At 38.4% G+C, this 20,670-nt stretch overlaps 1 protein-coding gene across 1 annotated transcript in view; it reads left to right on the forward strand.

Moving 5' to 3' along the window:
* The window catches only part of MAN1A1 (mannosidase alpha class 1A member 1), a 150,928-nt gene extending 141,439 nt beyond the window's left edge, over nucleotides 1-9,489 (forward strand). The window contains exons 12-13 of the mRNA XM_066373368.1: nucleotides 6,310-6,425; nucleotides 6,790-9,489. Of these exons, the coding sequence (XP_066229465.1) occupies nucleotides 6,310-6,425; nucleotides 6,790-6,916 (243 nt within the window). The 3' untranslated portion in view covers nucleotides 6,917-9,489. The remainder of the gene's footprint in view (nucleotides 1-6,309; nucleotides 6,426-6,789) is intronic.
* The last annotated feature ends 11,181 nt before the right edge of the window (nucleotides 9,490-20,670 follow it).

A 20,670-nucleotide genomic window follows, 5' to 3' on the forward strand; every position in this document is an offset into this window, starting at 1 on the left:
CGTGCCTGTTGCTGTTTCAAGAAACCACTGTTGTTGTTTTTTCTATTAGTCTTTGAGCATTGAAATATAATGCCGTATATGCTTTTACTTAGAGTAAATTAGCTACTTCATTTTAGAAAGACCTTATGGAAGAACTACTTTCTGCAAGAATATTCCTTCAGGATCTCAGATTTCCTTGAATATTGATAAGCTTTTCATCTGTCCATTGTACTGTTTTAATTGTCACTTTTTGGGTCTCTTCCTGCCGAACCTGGCACATCATCTTCCTGAACGGATCTATTGTGTGCCGGCAGCCAGCGGAAGCACCCTCCAGGTTATGCACCAAACAGCGTCTAATTTTATGAGCTATTATTCTGAAAAGAGTGGGAGGGAATTCAGGGGATAAGAACAAGCAAATGCTTTAATTACTCTCTCTTATTTTCTAGCACTCTTTGTTAGAAAGTTAGCTGTCTTTAAAAAGCAGTCCATTAGGGAAAACTTCTCTCAGGAAATAAATCTAAAATGAATATTGCCTTTGTGTAAAATTTAATATCTTAGGAAGCTGTTGATGAATCTTGCTTATTACCTTGTTCCTTTAGTGTGTGTCTTATCACTAGTCATCAGTCATTTTAAGTAATAGCAATTCTTTAGGCCTGTTTTTTTTTTCCCTCAAAGATTTCTAATTATCTTTAGTCAGCAATAATTTCAATTTCTTTAAATTCATTCTTTTCTCTGAAAAAATGTATTAAGATTACAATTCATCAAAATTTTGGTTGGTGATAGGAAATTATTTGGTCTTTAATAGGCCAACAAGGGAATTAAGGCTAGTACTCACCTTGCAAATATTAGTTTGAAGTAAAAACAGCAGAAATAACTTATTTCATCAAATCTAAAACACCATAAGATAAGAAACACCATTATTTTATATACCATTAAGAAAGTACAACACTACCAATTAAATTATGACATGACAGTTTTAGAGATGTTAAAATGTAAAAAATGCATGACAGAATTGGTCAAAACGGAAAGTGAGTTAAAGCTCTATTGCTGTATGGGGCGAAGCTTTCGTCTGGTTCTTCAGGGGAGTTAATCGGTTTGTAAAGTAATAGGTTGGTTTGATGTGTTAGGAATTTTATCTATTGCCAACTTCAGTGTAGAATATGATGAGAATTGTTTCATTGTGTCACAAAGCAGGGATCCCCCTGTTTTTGCCACTCGTCACTTCTGCTAGGACTTGAGTTATAGTGGGAGGGAGGAGCGCTGGGGGCTCTCGCTTTTCCACATCAGAAGTCACAGACCTAGAAGGTGTGGCAGCACCGCTTCGCTGTCCTGTCCGCTTGGCCCCCGGTGTCTGTGCTTGTTTCAGGGGCAGCTGCAGTGGGCGGTGCCCCCGCCTGCTGGCAGCCTTACCACCAGTGCCCGAGCTTCTCGGCTCTTCTGACTCAGAGCTTCTTCCCAGGCAGCTGCGGTCTGGGGAGTGCGGGAGAGTTCATGTCCCGGGGCAGCCCTCCACCAGTGAGCGGCTGGAGCAGACGGATGACGCTCCGGGTCTCCCTTCTTTGAAGAATGGCTCTGAGATGTTCTGCACGGTCCCTCAGAGGGTTTCCAGCGGGCCCACGGCTGTAACCTGCTCACCGTGTTTTACGGCCCCTCTCCCTTCCCTGTTTCACTCTCCCGCTCCCTGATATCACACCCCGCCCCCTGCGAATGCCCTGCATCCAGCCCTTGTCTCATGCTCTGTTTTTAGGGGAACCCAAACTAAAACATGGGGGACTTTTAAAATCATCTAGCCCAGGTTCCACTCAAAGAAAAGACTCCTCTACATACCTTTGCCGTATGGCTGTTCCTCCTCAATTCAAGGACTTTGTAGCCAAAAGGAATATATTACTAATAACATAATTCATGTCATTTTTAATGGCCAAAAGTGTTAGAAAGTTACTCCTTTTCAAACCAGAATTTGTGCTGTAGGGCTACTGAAAAAAGTAATCCCCTCTCTCTTGTGCATTTCAGCTCCTCACCTATCTGAAGGCAGCCCCGTCTGCTGACTGTCCCTTCCCTCCTGCGTCCTTCACCTCCACTTTCTCGGGACCCGGTTCCCAGCTGTGTTCTTCAGGGCTGAGCCCTGTGACTCAAAAACCTCTCTTCTGAGTGCTGTTTTCTACAGCCTGTGCTCCAGCTTGTTCTTTTAGTAGATTTATAAAACCGCTGGCTTACACCGAAATTATGGTCAAATGAAGCTAACTACACCGTTAATGACTGTTGAGACATCTCTTTGTTCCGCGCTTGTATTCACCCATACTTGCAGTTTAGAAGGGATTAGTCTAGCAAGCACTCTCTTCCCAGCCTTCTTTCAGTGTTGCACTTGATAAACCTGCTTTCCATGTCTTAACTGCATTTCTGAATGGTGTCAAATAAGATAGGAAGGTGTATAATCTAGCGTACAGCAAGAGAGACTTCCTCCACAGGTCACCAGCAATCCATTAATCACAGGTGTGCAAGCACTTGGGAACTGACCTAACAGAACAAACAGCTGCCTGGATAGTTCTTTTGCTTTTTCTCAGTGTCACAAAGAACTTCATTAAATTCCTTCCAGTTAAACATGTATAATTAATATTCCTGTAAAACTCATAAGTTATACATATACATTCATATTTATGAAGGTAAATATAGATTGTATAATATCTATAAATAAAGGTATGTGTGGATTATATTGATATAATGTCTCCACTAGGCCACAGCTTTGGATAAACCTTATGTAGGAATGCTCGTTTCTTTATTTGCATAGATATTTTTTCCTAATCCCCTTAATATAACCTTTTCCACCTGGACGTTCTGGCTCTCAGAGAAAGATTTATCTTCTCAGTTCCTGCCTCTTCCTCCATAGGCTTGATACCTGTTTTCTGACTCTTTGATATGTCCATTTTTCCCAGTTCTCAGACCAAACTCAACCAGTTAGCCTTAGTATTAGCATGTTTCGTGGGATTCACTCTTAGAGATTTCCATTGGTCAGCTGTTTGTCCCACCTGATAGATGAGAGAATGCTGTTCTAGTCTCACAGTGATGCTTTCTGACTTATGATGTAGCTCATGCTGCCCACTATTCCTTTAGCTTTCTCCCTCCTAAAAAGTAGGCCTGTCTTTCCTCTTTTTTTAGAGTTACAGTCACTGTAAACTCTCTTCTATCCTTCTTGTCTAGCTATTAGCCCATCCCAGTTACATGTGATCACTAATAAGTAGTGTAAACATTTACTAAAATTGAGGTGGTTCATATGCTCGAGGCTGAATCCCAGAAACAGACTGCCATCAAATGCTGCTCTTGATCAGACTTGGCTCCATAGCTACGTCCTTCCACTGTTGAGACTCTGTAAAACCAGGGGCTGTCATGGGGGCCCAGGAGAGCTGCTTGTCCCAACTTTACACACCTAAACTCTTAAAATTTAGACTTCACATGAAGGTTTTTATTTTTTTTAATTTAAGTATGTGGAGGTCCCAAGTTCAATGCCCAGTCAGGGCACACAGGAGAAGTGACCATCTAATTCTCCACCCCCTCCCCTCCTCCTTCTCTCCCCCCCTTCCCCTCCCACAGCCATGGCTCAAATGGCTTGAGCAAGTTGGCCCCAGGTGCTGAGGATGGCTTCATGGCCTCACCTCAGGTACTGAAATAGCTCAGTAGCCGAGCAACAGAGCAGCAGCCCCAGATAGGCAGAGCATCGCCCCATAGAGGGTTTGCCAGGTGGATCCCGGTCGGGGCACTAGCGGGAGTCTGGGTCTGCCTCCCTGCCTCCCACGTAATAAAAGAAAGAGAGAAAGAGAGAGAGAGAGAGAGAGAAAAGAAGGGAGGGAGGGAAGGAGGGAGAGAGGAAGAAAGGAAGGAAAGGAAGGAAGGAAGGAAGGAAGGAAGGAAGGAAGGAAGGAAGGAAGGAAGGAAGGAAGGAAGGGAATTTAAAATGTTGTATCTTTGCCATTTTCCTTTTTTTTTTTAATGTAGCAAAAGCTTGAAAAAAAAAAGAAAGAAACTAGGCCTCTTGAGCCCCTGACAGGCCCCTGCATTATGCTAACTGTGTTTTCATCCTGTTTTGTTGTCACAACAACCCCATATTGACCGAAGGAACAGGAACACTGCCTGGATCCAGGAACCTTGGGCCACAGTTCGAGAGTCTAGAGCTGGGACACAACCCCCTCCTCTAAAACTTTAGGTTGTGTTCTGAACTACTGTGGCTCGCCCCATCAGGACTATGGGGGGAAAAAGAACAAATGGGGTGAACTGAAAAAGAGGAAAAACTTTGGGCATAGCCAGCCCCCCAAAGCAATTCTTTTTCTATAACAAAAGAAGGAACTTACAGAGATTTCTGTGTGAGAGGGCAGCCTGGCAGCCTGGCACTCTCACCCACTTATCACCCAAGAACTTCAAGAAGAAAACCAAGAAAAACTTTTGTGGTTCAATTATTTGTTTGGAAATAGGATTTTATTATGTTCTATAATAATAAACTCACCCATTCTTTTAAATCTCGATTTTTTTTTTTTTACAAATAATTTTTAACCTACTCCAGTGTATCTGGTATTGGACTTTTTATCAAAGGAAACTTTGATCAAAAAAGGAAGAAAGGGGAATAAAATAATTGGACCTGAAAGTTTCTTTCTGCAGGCTTTCCTACACTTGGCTCATTGTCTGCAACTAAGAATATAATCAAAGCTTTTTTTTTTTTTCCTAAGCTGATCTTATTTTCCCAGGGGCTTTTAAAAAATACCAAATCATGAGACATTTTCTTTATTCATGTAGCCTGTCAGTTAGATTTTCTTGAACCTGGTAATTAAATGCTTCTCCTCGTGGCGCTGCGCTCTGACCCCCCTGCCCTCCAGCCCTAGTGTGCAAAATCAATTTCCTCATTATCAGTATCAGCAGATGGAAGCGAGCTCAGCGCCCTGTCCCTACGCACGGGCTTTGCCTTCTCTCTCCTCTTGTCGGGACTTGGCATTCTTAAGAGCCATGTTTTCCTCCAAAACCTTTTTCTAGCCAAGAAAAGATTTTCCTCAACTAATACAGGAAGGTCTGTGTTCTCCATCTTTTTGGTAGTTGGGCTAAATGGGAGAAAAGTGGAGTATAATTATGCACATAAAAAAGAGGGCCAGGATTATGGTTCATAAAAGAAAACCGAGAAACAAAACAGCACGAGAACCTAAGAATAACTTTTATCTTCATGTTTTCTGTATTTATTTCATTATAAACATTAGGGTTTATAATAAGTCTTGAAGGTTATTTCTTTGGTCCACATTCTATAAATTTCAGACAGCAATTTTTGTGACCATATAGTTAATAGGATTAGTAGGATGTGGTGAGTAAGAAATAACTTCTTTAGAGATGAATAGGCCTGGCCTGGCAGCTAGCAAAGCAGCCAGTGTAAGTTCAAACTACAAAGAGCAGTCCACTTAGTGGCAGCGGACAGTGCAGAAGGCACGTTAGTGTAGGTTGTTACCTGAATTGTAATTCTGACGCTGCCCAGCCCATCTCTTTTCCAAATACTCCTTACAGTCAGACAGCTACAGGAAGGTGGGGGCCTTTCTAGATAGTTACCGGTGGACTCATCCCATCGTCTTGCATCCCAGATTAAAGAAAAGAAAATGTATGTTTTAGAATATCATCCCCATTTTTCTCACTGCTTATTCATGTAGCTTGTCAGTTAGATTTTCTCGAACCTCCTTCTTTTGTCTCTACCACCAATATCACTAATTAATAGTACTCTGCAATCAATTTTTAAGCAATAAGATATTCTTATTATAGTAACAGCTGTTTTTGTCCCCAGCACACTTTCTTAACCAGTGGTTTATAATCCCATTTGACATTGAATAATCTTTCCAGACCAGGGGTCAACAAATATTTTCTCTAAGGGCTGGAGAGAATTAGGTTTGGGGGCCATACGCAACTACTCAGCTGCCATCTTAGCAAAGAAATAGCCAGAAACAACATGTAAACAAATGAGGATGGCTGTGGTCCAGAAACACTTGTACCGAAACAGACAGCAGACGGGCATTCTCCTCTGGTCCCCAGTGTGATGAACTCTGCTGGAGATTGTCAGAGGCAGTGGTTCCACAACTCAATGTAGAAGTGTTTCTAATTAGGTGAGAAGATACATTACCCATATATCCTTTAACTTTTCATACTTTATTTGCATTTACATTTTATAGTTTTTTTAAATTCCCACCTAGCCACATGACAAATTTATCAGTTTAATTTGAATCCGTTTTTTATTTGAGTTTGACAGTCTAATAATAAAAAGGAGTGACAATCACGTGACTGACTTGTGACCATCTTTCCCCTCTCTCTGTAACGTAGGCCCTGGAGAATCACTGCAGGGTGAACGGAGGCTACTCGGGCCTCAGGGATGTTTACCTCAAACATGACAGCTACGATGACGTTCAGCAGAGCTTCTTCCTGGCAGAGACTCTAAAGTAAGTCACCATGATTTCACAAGTCTGTGGCCAAGGGAGCTGGCCAGGCCTTTGTAGATGTCCTTACTGTGAACACAGGCAGGCAGTATCTGGTGTGACTGCCTCTGAGTGCCAGTCTACATGTGTGACAACGTTTGCAGGTTTGTTTTTGGTCACGTGTAAGTTTGATGATTGGGGCTGCTTTAAAGGTTCTCGTACACCAGCGTCAAAGCACAGAGCAGCTTCCTCACTCTGCATTAACAGACTCTCCCAGGGCTTTGCTGTGTTGCCCATGGTTCTCGGTAAGATGAATGGAGACACTGATGTGGTTTTCGCTGTGCCTTTGTGGTTTTACTGCCTCATATACTCGTGTTTCTCTCTCTAGATACTTGTACTTAATATTTTCTGATGATGATCTACTTCCACTGGAGCATTGGATCTTCAATACCGAGGCACATCTTCTCCCTATACTGTATACGAATAAAAAAGAAGTTGAAGTCAATGAAAAATAAGAAGACATTTTATATTTTACTCTGCTGCATTCCCATCACTGCATACCTTGAAAGTTCCTTTTCTGGTATTCAGGACATGATGAATTTTTATTACTAGGTCTGTGATTATTCTAAGTTCTAAAATTGTTTTGCAGTCTTTTATGTTTATTATCATAGGCTTAGATGGACTCAAATTCCTTATTGTATCCTCTATTATTCAGTCAGTAGATCACAGGTTTTTTTATTTGACGTAATCTATTATCTCTGGAGTTCATGAAGTTGTAGTATCATTTTTATTAAACTAAATAGAATGGTATACCAGTGATCTCTTAATTACAGTTTTGATATGACTGCAAAACTTTTTCCTCCTCTATGAGGAGATGATGTCTGCTTTAAGCTGTAATGTTTTGCCATGTTGCAAAAAGCCATAATTATAAATTAAATATTAAAAAGGCTTTTTCCTTTTCAATTTCATGTTAATATGGTTTGTCTATCCACCAGAGACAGATCTTATAACTGTGACAGCCTCCTTATGCAGGTCTATCATTATTTGATAGAATGTCTTCTAAAATACTTCACTCACATTTTAATTCAAAATAGAATGTCGTCCCAAAAGGATCATCTCATATTGACCTCATTTCATTAGAACCACAGTATATTTTTGTTGGTGAATTGTATCAGTGTTTCCTAATTTGTGAATTAGTTCTCAAATTTTACTTTAAATGCCCTGTCACTTCTGGATCATGTACTGGTTAATTTCTTCTATACCCTACCACACAGTGAAGTGAGCTTCCAAGTTTTGCAGGTCTCTGCTATTACTGAATTATATTTTTTAAAGGGAAACAGTATCACTCAGTGAGTTAGCTTTTGCTTTTTACTGAATATATGAAGAATTAGGCCTCTCTAAAGAGAGGGTGAATATTTCATATGGTTTTTAATTTGCATTTCATATTTAACCTTTTTTTCTCCTGAAGTATAAAGTAAGGATTACATTTGGCTGAGATTTTTCAGATTTGAAAAGGGCCCTTTCTCAAATTAGTCTATTATTTTAGTTCAATTCATGAAAGCAGGATTTAGCTCTGAAAGCAGCTTTAGCAATGTCTATTCATGGTCAATTGAGGAAAATCTAATTAACTTTTAGATCAAATAAGAATATAGTCTATTTTTTTCTGGTTAAATTAACAACATAGATACCCCAGTTTAGAAGGAATATATAGGAATGGGTGCTTTTCAGCCCCTGCAATCATATAGTAGATCAAAATAATTATATGGTCCTTCAAAACATTGTTTTGAAATATGAGTGGTTGTCCCAAGAATAGATTTGCTGACGTCTTGTGTTTTCTTATCTCTTTGGATCATATAATATATTCCCATGAAAGGGCCAGTATGGGGGAGCCTATACGGAGGGACAAGGACTTGAACCGCCTGCGTTTTCAGCCTGCAGGGGTCAAATCCGTCAGTGTAACCCCATGGATTAAGCTGAAGCATATGAACTTGCTGCATTTGTAGTTTAAAACTATTCAGTATCAATGATTTCCTGTGGTTCAACCTAATATTTTTAAGACAATTATTTTCTTAGATCTCTATAGACTTAATTGTTTTAGTTATTTCAGCTTTTTAAAGTCTTTCAAAAGATTTGCTTTATCTGAAAGGATCACCTGTGTGAGCTGCTCTTTTTTTCAGTATTGTACATTGGTATACAAAGAATATGTCAAAGAATCAATTAATATAATTAGTAAGTGAAAAATATCCTTTAATGCATCGTTATTACCATGTTAATCTGTTTGGAGACCCAGAACATCTTCCACTCATCTCAGCTCCCCTTATGTAATGAATGGTAGTGAGAGTTCTTTTCTCCCAGGACTTAAAGGCATAACATACAAGATTATTGCTGAAATTAGGCCATATGTATTTAGATTATACTTTTTATATAAATGTCCTTTTAAGCTATTTTCTTTGCTTTTAAATTTGGTTTGAAGGAGCACAGAGCTGATACATATTTCTGCAGCAGATAGGATTTTAATATCAGGTTTATGTACACACTGCACTATAATGTACCTTGTACTCCCTGGTATAACTAGGCAAAAAGATTGTTCTACATGTTGTATTCTCAGATCTAGAACTTGGATTTTTTAACTTTAAGTCCCAAAACACCAAAAATGTAAACAAGATAAAGATGACTAGTATAGTATGTAATTTAATTAAAGTTATATTTTGTGTTAATTATTTTAAATAACCTAAGTATACATTGTCTTTCCTTCCTGTTCAGCAGTTTCACCTAAAAGATGAATAATTAAAATAGCACTTAATTTGCTGTTTCTGTCTATGTTTTTGGTATACTTTGTGCAATTAATATTACACATATAAGTTGTATGGCAATTTACAGGACTCAGTATTTGTCATAACTCCTTCATATGTGTTACCCATTCTTGACAATGATTGTTTTTGATTTGTGCATAAATCCATTCTGTCATTTCCAACTTTATATAAATCTTTAATGTTATGGGAAACATAATAGATTGACACATAATTTTTAAAAACTATATTTGTAAAATTTCTCTATTGTGAATAAAGCCTTTTAATATATCTCCTCATTTGTTGTTTTTCTCCTTTTAAGTAAGTTTTTATATGTGTAGGGGTGAGTGTGTACAGTGCAATTAAAAATATTAGATCCTAATACTGATTCCATATCACACCCAGAGTATCCTGACAAGGAAACATTTTCCATTAAAAATTTTAATTTGCAAATTATTTAGCACACACAGCCTTTGGTTAATCAAATATCTTTATTAAGAATCTAACTATGTTCAACACCAGGGCATATGGGGTGGAGGTGGGGAGTTGGTGTCAAAAATAGCATAAAGGTAAAGATCATTCCTTGTTCTTAAGTTTACAGTCAGAGATCAGACTCCTCTGCCGCCAAAACAAAACCAAGCAGCATTTAGTTGTGTTAAATGACAGGTTAAATTCTTCTGTTCAAGGAACAAGAAGAGGTCACTAGGATTTGAGCAGTCAAAGAGGCTTACTAGAAAAGAGATAACTTAAGCCGCAGGATAGCCTCCAGTATTTTTCGAAAAGCCTCGATTTTTCAAATGCACGTCCTACTTATTAGAATGTTTTAGACATTTTGGGTTTTGTTCTCACTGCCCAGAACTCTCTTTACTCAATGATTTTATGACTCATTTTTCACTTCCTTGGAGTATCTGCTCACTTGGCACTTCACCAGAGGGGCTGTTTTGACAAATCAATATAAAATTTCCGATTACCCTTTATCTCTTAGTTTTATTGTATTTTGTACTTAACATTTGTTAGATTACATATTCATTTCCTTATTTGTTGATTGTCTTTCTAACCCCTTAGAATTTAAGCCTCATGAGAACAGAAGTTTCTTTATTTGGTGCCCCTCCGCCATGTTCAGCACCTAAAGCAGCACCTAGGACTTGGAATGTCTGCTGAATAGTGAATGAATGAATGAATGGATGGATGGATGGATGGATGGATGAATGGATGGATGAATGAATGGATGGATGGATGAGATTCCTACGGTTTGCTACAACTATATATTTACAAATGTCTTTTAATAAGCTCTATGTTTTTTAAAATATTAAGCATCAGTGTTACATACCATGCTGTTTTTAAATAAATAATTATAAGAAGGGACGATTTCTTTTGCTACTTATAGTAGTTTTGAAAAAAATATAGAGTAAATTTGTATTTCTGACTGTAATTAACGCTCAAAAAACTGATTTTTAAAAAAATAACATATCATGTATGGCATTATGTAAAATACCAAAAAAAGGTAAGTTGTGATTTCTTCAATAAAGAGTATTTTCAGCGTTACTATTTGAATAGCCTCTTCTGACTTAATCCCACAGTCCTTGTCATATATATATATATATATGTTTTATATATATATATAAACTTTCTTCAGCATCAAAAAAAATAATTAGTTTTTTATTTAAAATAGAGCTAGTCAAGTGGGAACCTTCTGAATTCAATTATTTGTAACAAATGATGTTGGTTGTATTTACTCTGTTGGTGACAAATTTTTAAAAAATATTCTAAACATAATTTTTATTTATACTAATGGTCAACAGCCCACCCAGAGATGGCAGCCTGGCAATTAATACATCCAATTTCTGATAATTATATGTAGACAGTTTCTTAAATATTTAAGAAAACAAGATAAATCTTTTTTTCATTTCAGCATAAAATTCACGTATCAAATTGCCATCCCAGCTCCCTAATTTGTATCTGAAATGTGAGGGTGGGGAAAAAAACATTATTTAATCTTGATTTAATGGCTCAAAGACTGATTTCTGTTTTTCCTGGTTTATTCCATCCACACTATCCAACACATGAGTCATAATCTTCAAGAAATATCTGCCAGGCATCAGATACGCACATAAAGTATTAGAACTACATAGGAGTCTAGACAGCATTTAGTCCAAATCCTACTTTAAATATGAGGAAATGGGATTTTCCCAAGGTCAGAAGCTATTTTTTATCCTGACTATGCTGCCAGAAACAGTGATTTGGTAAGATTTATGCTAATAAAAAAGAACAATATATGAAAGCACATGCTATAGCCAACTGCTCCAAAATAAAGCCATAAATTCAGAGTTCACCCTCAGAAATGGGTCTAATGCCATATTTCTCAAGGTGTGGGCTACCATTCACTTATACCAGAACCCCTTGCAAGTCTTGTTGCAGATTCCAGAGCATACTGTAAATTGTAGCACATCAAAATTGCGGGGGGGACCCTGGAATACTAAAGTTGAGAGTCACAATTTTAAGTTATAGGGAGGTGGAACTCCCAGGATAGCAGAAGAAATAATGAATTATTTAATAGCAAGGCATGACAAGCACATGTACCTTCTTTCTGTATTTTCGTGTCTACTTCAAGGTTGAAGCACAACAATAACTTTGAAACATGATTTGGATCACTTTGGAAATATAGTCCACCCTTTTACAGAAGTATTTCTGAGCACTAAGCCATAGGAAGCTAAAAGTTTTAACAGAGTCACATTGGATTTTTAAACATAACTTTTTCTTATTTGAGCAAACTCTGAAGTATTAACTTCAATCACACCTGATTTTTATTCAGTGACTGATTCATTTGCTTTCTTCTCCCAAAAGCTGCTTTTAAGTCAGTTCTCAAATTGTTTCTTCTGTTCTTGTTGAATTTTAACATGATTGTCACTTGCACAGACTAGACAAGAATTCTTAGTTTGGCCATGTGTCTTGTAAATATATAAGATATTCTTGGAAATGACCTCTGAAAAGCACCTTCATTTCTGTCTCCTGTCCCCTGTGTTTTTGCATTCATTGCAATGCTAATTGTCAAAGATTTGTTGGCTCGCCATTATTATGATCACTTTGAGTCCCCTTAAAACATGCCATTACTTACTGAATAAATTAATGTAAATTGTGTCACAGATTCATTTAATTCCCCAGTGCCTGCAAATTACCATGAAAGCTTAGAAAGCAGTAATAGATACATAGCTTTTTAAAAAGCTTTCCCACATACTGGGATGTTTCGGCCTTAGGCTATGAACACATATTAATTCATAAGTTTACAAACCAGGCCTTAAAATGTACTACTTTTCAAATCGTATTTTTCTTTTTTTCTTTTTTATTAAAGATTTTATTTATTCATTATAGAGAGGGGGGAGAGAGAGAGAGTGAGAGAGAGAGAGAGAAGGGGGGAGGAGCAGAAAGCATCAACTCCCATATGTGCCTTGACCAGGCAAGCCCAGAGTTTTGAACCGGCAACCTCAGCATTTCCAGGTTGACACTTTATCTACTGCACCACCACAGGTCAGGCCACAAATTGTATTTTTCAAAATGACTGGCACCTAAGAGTTTTTAGTTTTATTTTGTTTTGTTTTTCATTTTCTCTGGGGAAACAAGTAAATGACCCTAATTCACAAAATCTTTAACAACTTTGTTCTTGACTTTCCAACCTTATTGGCATTCTCTGTGGAAAGTGGAAACAAAGCTTAGAATAATCTCCCAGAACCAGATGGAAGATCACCATTATCAACTTCTCCAAGCAGGCACAGTGCTGTTGGCCCATTTTGTGGATGTGATCACTTGCCTTGTTGTGACCTCTGTTTAGTAAATAACAGAAGGAGAACAAACTAGATCTCTTCCTTCTGTATGCAAAATGTCATCACCACTCCGCCATGCAACACAGCACTTTAACCTGGCTTCACTGCTATTCACACTCCTAGTTTGCTAGTGCTAAACTGATAACTTGGTAATTTACATAGTCTTAGCCAGGAGCTGCAAAATTATATACATTTTAAATGCCGCCATTATAATACATTAAATCCCTCTAGTCTCTCTTCTTTATCCGATCCAGGATAGAAGGGATAGAGCGCATGGTGCATTAGGACCAATAGTAAGCAGATGTCACTTGGAATCGAGACAACTGAGTTCTAAACTTAGTTCTGTTATTAACTTCCTGAGTCATGTGGGACAAGCAATCACATCTTCACGTCTCAGTTTCCTCGTCGGTAAAATGAGAGAAGCAATTAGTCCAGGGGGAGCTGCTACACAAACCGGCAATTTCCTATCCGTGGACTAGAGACCACCACACCCAAATTACAAAACATCAGAACTTCAATTTCCTCATCTGTAGAGTGGGATGAACAATACCTACTTCCTGAGGATTAAAACTGCTAATGTATGTGAAATTTCTTAGCTCTGTTTGGCAGGACCATGCGCTCAACCCCTGCATCCCAGCCCTATTTCCAGCTCTTCTATCCCGTGGAAGAATCCTCTCTCCTCCACATTGGGAAGCTGCCAGCTTGTTCTGCTACAACAACACATTTGCTATTATTTTGCCTGCTGTGTCCAACTACCCTCAGGTTTCTGGCTGCCATCCTACAATCAGACTGCTTCAAACGCATGCCATTGCTCACCGTCCAGTGTCAGAGCTTAGCACTTATTTTCCGACATGAGAAGATAGAAATATTAGGCTCTTTCTTCAAACCTGTATTGTGCACTAATTGAAGACTTGATCACTTTGGGTTTTTTTTTATTTTTTATTTTTCTGAAGAGCAGACGTTTTCTTTCAGCACCTGTAGAAGAAATAAGGATCTACCTGCATGACTGCTGCGCCAGTAAAAACACTATCATCAATGTGGCGCTGATCTATTGAAATAATCAGTGAAAATAAAGCAATGACTGCAAGTTAAGAACTCCTTTTAAATTTTAGTTTTTCAACCCAGAGTGGCTTTGAAAACCAATAAAGTCAATTTTATGAACTGAGAAGGACTGCAGAAATAATTTCTGGAAGAGCCAATAACTGCTTCCAAAATTAGCTAATATATTTGAAAATCACTTGCAGTGACGGAAAACTAATCATATCCAAAGAAAAAGGCATAAAGAGATTTTGATTGAGAGTCTACCTACCCTGTCCCCTCCCACGCACCCCACACACCCCCAAATACCTTTCTTTAGTTTGTATAGCACTGGGCACACAAATTCTGTGCAAGTAACTCTTTTGTTCTGGTCCTCCTCCCACAGGAATATAAGACAGCTTCTGACGAGAAGCTCGCAGTTCTTCCCCAGATTCCTTTAACTAAGTACTCAGGGTCCCCTTTCCTTCGCAGCAGCCACCGGCTCGCTGACCTTGGCTCTTCTGCGTCTGCCTGAAATGGCCCTCCCAGTCTCTTCCTCCTCTTCTTGGGAAACGCCTACTCCTTTAAGTCTCAATTTACCTGCCTGCCTCTCGGGTCCCTCAACTTGTTCTTGCTTCTTCCGGGACTCCTGAGAACTTTATGCAAACTGATTCACAAGCATCACACTATAGTATCACTGTTTGTTTCCATTCATTCATTTCACAAATATTTACTAAGCACCAAGAATGTTCCGGGCATTTCCTAGAACCCAAGGATTCAGCAAGGAGCAAGTTAGACTTGCTTCTTATTTTTATAGAGCTAAAGACTAGGGGCAAAAACAAAAAAACAAATATGCACCAAAAAATAAATAAAATTTTAAAAGAAAGGCAAAATGGCTTGTTCATTCATATAAACACAGGACTTAATACGGCATTATGTACATATTTGTTCTCAACCCGATTGCATCCTTTTATCCTGTATATAAGAGGCACCCAGAGAGCATTTGGTAAAGAGTTAACCAATTATTAGGAAATGGAGAAAAAGTCACAAACTTTTGTTCGAAAATATAAACCCAGTTCTGGTCTTAAGTTTCTCTATAAGAGGACTAGACACTTGCCTGCTAGACATTACTAACTCAAGAGTGGCACACCTACTTGCAAATGTGAATACAGATTTTATTTTTAGGGGATACTCTAGTGTTTACCTTAACTGTGAGAAACCTAATTATAAGCTCTCATCAGAAAATATTCCTGTGTTGGCCTGGCGTGCAGGAGTCCCAGGTTCGATTCCCAGCCAGGGCACACAGGAGAAGCACCCATCTGCTTCTCCACCCCCCCATCCTTCCTCTCTGTCTCTCTCTTCCCCTCCGCAGCCAAGGCTCCATTGGAGCAAAGATGGCCCGGGCGCTGGGGATGGCTCTGTGGCCTCTGCCTCAGGCACTAGAATGGCTCTGGATGCAACAGAGCAACGCCCCAGAGGGGCAGAACATTGCCCCCTGGTGGGCATGCCGGGTGGATCCCGGTCGGGCGCATGTGGGAGTCTGTCTGACTGCCTCCCCGTTTCCAGCTTCGAAAAAATGAAGAAAAAAAAAAAAGAAAGAAAATATTCCTCACTGCACTTGCAAAAGCAAACTCACCAAAAATAAGACACTTTTCTCATCTTGTAATATGTTCAAAATACAATAATTGTCTCAGGGAAAACATACAGGAGTCTAAGCTGTGTCCCTCCATTTTAATTTCTTCTGGACTCCAAGCTGTTGGTAAGGTCAACAGAGACACATCAGATACTCGCAAGGCCATCAGGGTCTGGCTTATTTTGTTTGTGGGGGGTGAGGGGTTACTTGTTTGTTTGTCTCAGCCATCATAGAATAAGGCTCTAACTGGCATGCCCACACATCCAGGGCTGGCTTTCTCTGGTCAATGAAACACTTAAAGGGACATGAAATTTCAGTGACGTAAACAAAGACAAGAACTCCTCTGTGGTGACTGCAACTGTTTTGTAATCCTCTCTAGTAATAAGACAAAGGATTCTAAGACTAAAGCAAATTTATTACTATCTTTTTATATTCTTTCTAATAATCTCAGCTTTTTATTTCTCAAACTGCCTTTCTTCAAACAGTCTAACATATGACAAAAAATGACTGATTAGAATTTTTACCCTCCTCCACCTTATCTTCTCATCTCTAATGTCTGGGAGAGGTGCTAATATAAATGAACACACGCCAGAAAAATAGAAAAACGAAGGATCTCACAGTGATGAATCAGTCCCTGAAAAATCTGCAAGTGACATTTATCACAATTATAAATCAGTCTGCAGGATTTCTTTAAACAGCTGATAATAACTATATATAGTATGTCAAAAACGTGATTAAAAGGTAAATAAATATAGTGAATTCTGACAAGAGCTTAGATTTATTTTACAGCTTTAAAAAAGTATTGGATAGATTGTTTTCTTCTTTCTGGTCCCCTTCACACAACAATGATTACATTAAGGAGAAATTTCAAAATTTCCACATTGAATATCTGGGCTTTTAACCTCTCGCTAAGATCAGATAGAGACTGCCAAACCAAAAAGCATTCTTGGCTCTTGTACACAGCTCATTCTTTAAACAGGAGTTTCAGCACGTCCAGGCAGAAGCAAAGACTTCTCAAGAGTTTTTATCTATTGATTAACTGTGGAAGCATTTTTGTTTAAAATGATTCATGAATACTCTGTAAAATAAATGTTTTATTCTATTTTAGAATGAAGAGTGCAGAGGGAGAACTGAGACATACACATCCCTCCCCCATCCTGCCAATATGTCACATTACTTTTCTGCCCATGATATTTCTATTAAGAGCTAGAAGCAAAAAAGAAAAATCCATTTGGCAATAAGATTTTTTTATTTTTCCTCCTCAGATGGAAATCCAAGACCAAGTGCCAGTTATTACTCTACTGAGCACAGGTCACTATGGAGCTCTCCGGGACACATTAGGAACTGCCCTGAGACCTTTGGGGACACTACAGACATGCCCCACATCACAAAGGGAAATCAGGGAAACCTTCCTTTACCTGCGATTCTGATGGTTAAGACACCAACATTCCTAGATAAAAGCCTCAGAAGCAGGCATCACATTGTGAAAAAATTATTTTAAAATGAGAACTTTTTGTATTGTTTTGTGGTGAATGTTTTTGTGATTATTACAAGTGGTGTATCAGCCATACACAAACACACATACACACACACACACACAGAGAAAACATTTGTCTCAACTAGAAGAAATTTAACAGAGGGACTTGAGCACTGAGAGAGAGGAGAGCTGAGAAGCCAAAAGGAATGGTGAATTGTCATGGAAATTTAGAAATTTGCAATAGCAGGATGCACTATCTGGGACATGAGCTTGAAGGACACAAGGTAGATGTAATGTTACCAGAGAACAGAAATGTCCAGAGCATGAACTAGATCTGCAAGGGAGGACTTTACAACAGGAACTAGTCCAACAGGAGCAAGAATCATGAAGGTGATGAAGCTACTGCTTGAGACCTCACTAGAAGCACAATCAATGGGAGAAATACCCTGAACTCTCTGTCTCCTACTTTCTAATCTTGTTTAAGTGCCTTCCTTTGGTCAAGACTACCAGAAAGCAAGGCAAGGGAGTCTGGGAAATGTAGTTCCTTGAGATGCAGAGCCATGCTGAGGAATTTAGGAAATATTTATGAAAAAAAAACCCAGGTAAATGACAGGCAAAAGTAACAATATCTAGACTCACCATTTAGGACCTCTGTTTAGCCTGAGATGCCTTTATTGAAAAAAACAATCCTGAAGATCACCAGATACTAGAGCTGATGGAGAGCCTGGGCTGCAGTGGTCTGTGCACACTCCCTGACTTACGCAGCAAAATCACTGTACTTCCCCATGGATAAGACACTCCCATGTGTAAGACGCAATTTAATCTGGGGGCCCAAATTTTGGAGGAGAAAATGTATTATATAAAGTTATTGAACTCAAGTTTTATTCATCATAAAATTCATACAACTCAAAAAGCGTAAAATGCAAGTAAAAAAAAAAAATCTGTAACCACTATATAAGATGCACCCAGTTTTTAGACCCCAATTTTTTAAAAAATCGTACATCTTATACATGGGGAAATATGGCAATCAACATATTGTTTAGCTTTCATATCTCAATAGTGAACTTGTTAGTGAAAAGCCACATCTGCCCACCCATGACACTTCAAAAAAGTTTAACAAGTGTGTTCAGTAAAAGAATAGGCTTGGGAGAAGGAAGTCTGTGAGTGCAGGAAGCACTTGCTGTCAGAGAATTAGGAAGACAGGCAGGCCTACAGGAAAGCCTGCAGAAGCCATGGCCCTCCAAACGATCCTCTTTAGATGTTGGTGATTAAACTGTGGCCAAACTGCTTGGGATCACAATTGATTTTAACTCCAAATTTTCACATGACTGATAGTAGCACTTTCAAAGCCTTTATCTGCCGACCCAAATACGTCAGTCTAGTTTTATATCCTACTTAGTGAAGCATAAAATGATGAAAGCTAAATGATCATGCAAGGGAGACAACTCAGATTTTTTTTTCTTAAGATTCTGACTCTGTTTAATAGCACTACGTTCCAGCACAAAACCCTGTGGTTTGAAAAAAAAAATTAAGAGACATTTTTGATCATTTTGTTTTACATGCCTCACTGGGTTTAGATAGCAAAGCCTACTCTTCTATGCCCAGTTCAAATGTCACATCTGAACCTTTCCTCGTCTGCCTCCTTTTCACTGGTAGCAGCTTGGATAAGCTTGCACAGGTGTGCTTATTATACTATGTTGCAATTATCTGTTGCCCATATATCTCTACTAAAGATTTAGACCAAGACAACCTGTTGAAAGCAATTTAACTTTACAGATTGGACAAATATAAGTCGGTCCACATTATAATTTGGTCAGAAATTAATATCCTTAGTCACTGTTGCCAAATTTGATCATTTTGTTGTGGAGTGAGGTTGTTTTGCAATATCTTGTGGGTCCAGAATTTAAGCTTTTTTGACATTTTTACAGAAAAGAGAATGGACCTTCTCTCATTTTTGCTAATTAATTTTCAGCTAGTTTTTGCTACTCTGCATTTTTTGTAAAAGTTGAAACAATCATAATATCTGATTTAAGAGATTGATTGTGACAATTTTCAGTATAAGGGCAAACAGGAACAACCTTAACATCCAAAATTGATTGGCTGGAAAGTAATACATAAATTATATTTTTCTTTTTATAGAAAAGTATTATAATGATACCTGTTAGTACTTGACTCTAGGCTAATGGTATAAAATAAGCATTTAATAAATGAGTAGGTACTCTAGATGAAATGTTTGTGATTCCTCCCACCCTCCAAATTCCAATGTTGAAACCTAATTTACAATGTGATGGTATTTGGAGGTGGGGATTTGGGGACGTGTTTAGGTTATGAGGGTGGAGCCCTCATGAATGGGGTTAGTGCCTTCATAAAAGAGTCCTCAAAAATCTTCTTCATCCTTTTCACCATGTGAAGACAAAGCAAAAAGACTATAAACCAGGAATCGGGCCCTCACAAAAAAACGGAATCTGCCCACACCTTGATCTTAAACTTCCCAAGCTCCAGAACTACGAGAAGTAAATTTCTGTTGTTCATAAGTCTATGCTATTCTGTTACAGCAGCCTCGGTGGAGTACCACAGTATGACTATAATTTTTTCTTCCTCCTTCTACGTTCACTCCATCTCAAAAGATGGCTGGCCCTCTCTCAGGCATTGAACAAATATGTGTATATTTCTTTACTGAAGATTTAGCCTGAATGCTCTGGTTCAAATTTGATTTTACTGAGCTAAGATGTTATTTTTCTAACTGGGAACTAAATGTTGTTTCTCTCCCTACTCATCTCTCAGACAGAAGTCTGCTTCTCCAGTTCCCAGTTCTCCCCATTCCCTAGTCCTCCTCCCCAAATGTTAAGAAAAACTCTATCTATAAACCATATGCCAGGACAAAGTTATCCCCTTCATAAGTAATTTTCTGCCCAACTCTAAGAATTCATTTAGACAACAGTCCTAAGGGTTCTCTATATCAGAATTGTATGTTGTCACTTAAGGCACAAGGAGGAAAAGAATTATCAAGCTCATATGTTATTCTTGAGTGGTTATCTACTTCCAACATCATACAGGAGAGTGTGAGTGCAGCAGGCATCCTTAATCTGGCAAAGTGTTTATTGGTGTTATTTCCAGTATATGGTACAGGAACTATGAGATCTAATTCAATATATGAATGCACATTAATGGTTTATAATCAGATTATAACAAGAAATCAGTCAAACAAACAAGTAATTGGCTTGCTTAAAATGTAATTAATAAAATGATTAATTCAGGTCAGAATTGAGTTACTTTTGGCAAGACCTTTGTTGGAATCATAGCATGGTGCAAGCCCATCAGAGAATACTACAGAAAAGTGTTTTGTTGTTGGTGTGTATGTGTGTGTGTGTTTTACAGAATGCAAAGGGCTTCACATATAGTATGCACCCGAAAGTTACCTGTCCTATAAAATTGGAGTGTAGGCATATAGCAATCTTTTTAATTGAACTTTTTAGGGTGATACTAGTTAACATAATTATACAGGTTTCAGGTGCCCGATTCTACAGCACATCTC

Source organism: Saccopteryx leptura, chromosome 3 (assembly GCF_036850995.1).
Source record: "Saccopteryx leptura isolate mSacLep1 chromosome 3, mSacLep1_pri_phased_curated, whole genome shotgun sequence".
Lineage (NCBI taxonomy): Eukaryota > Metazoa > Chordata > Mammalia > Chiroptera > Emballonuridae > Saccopteryx > Saccopteryx leptura.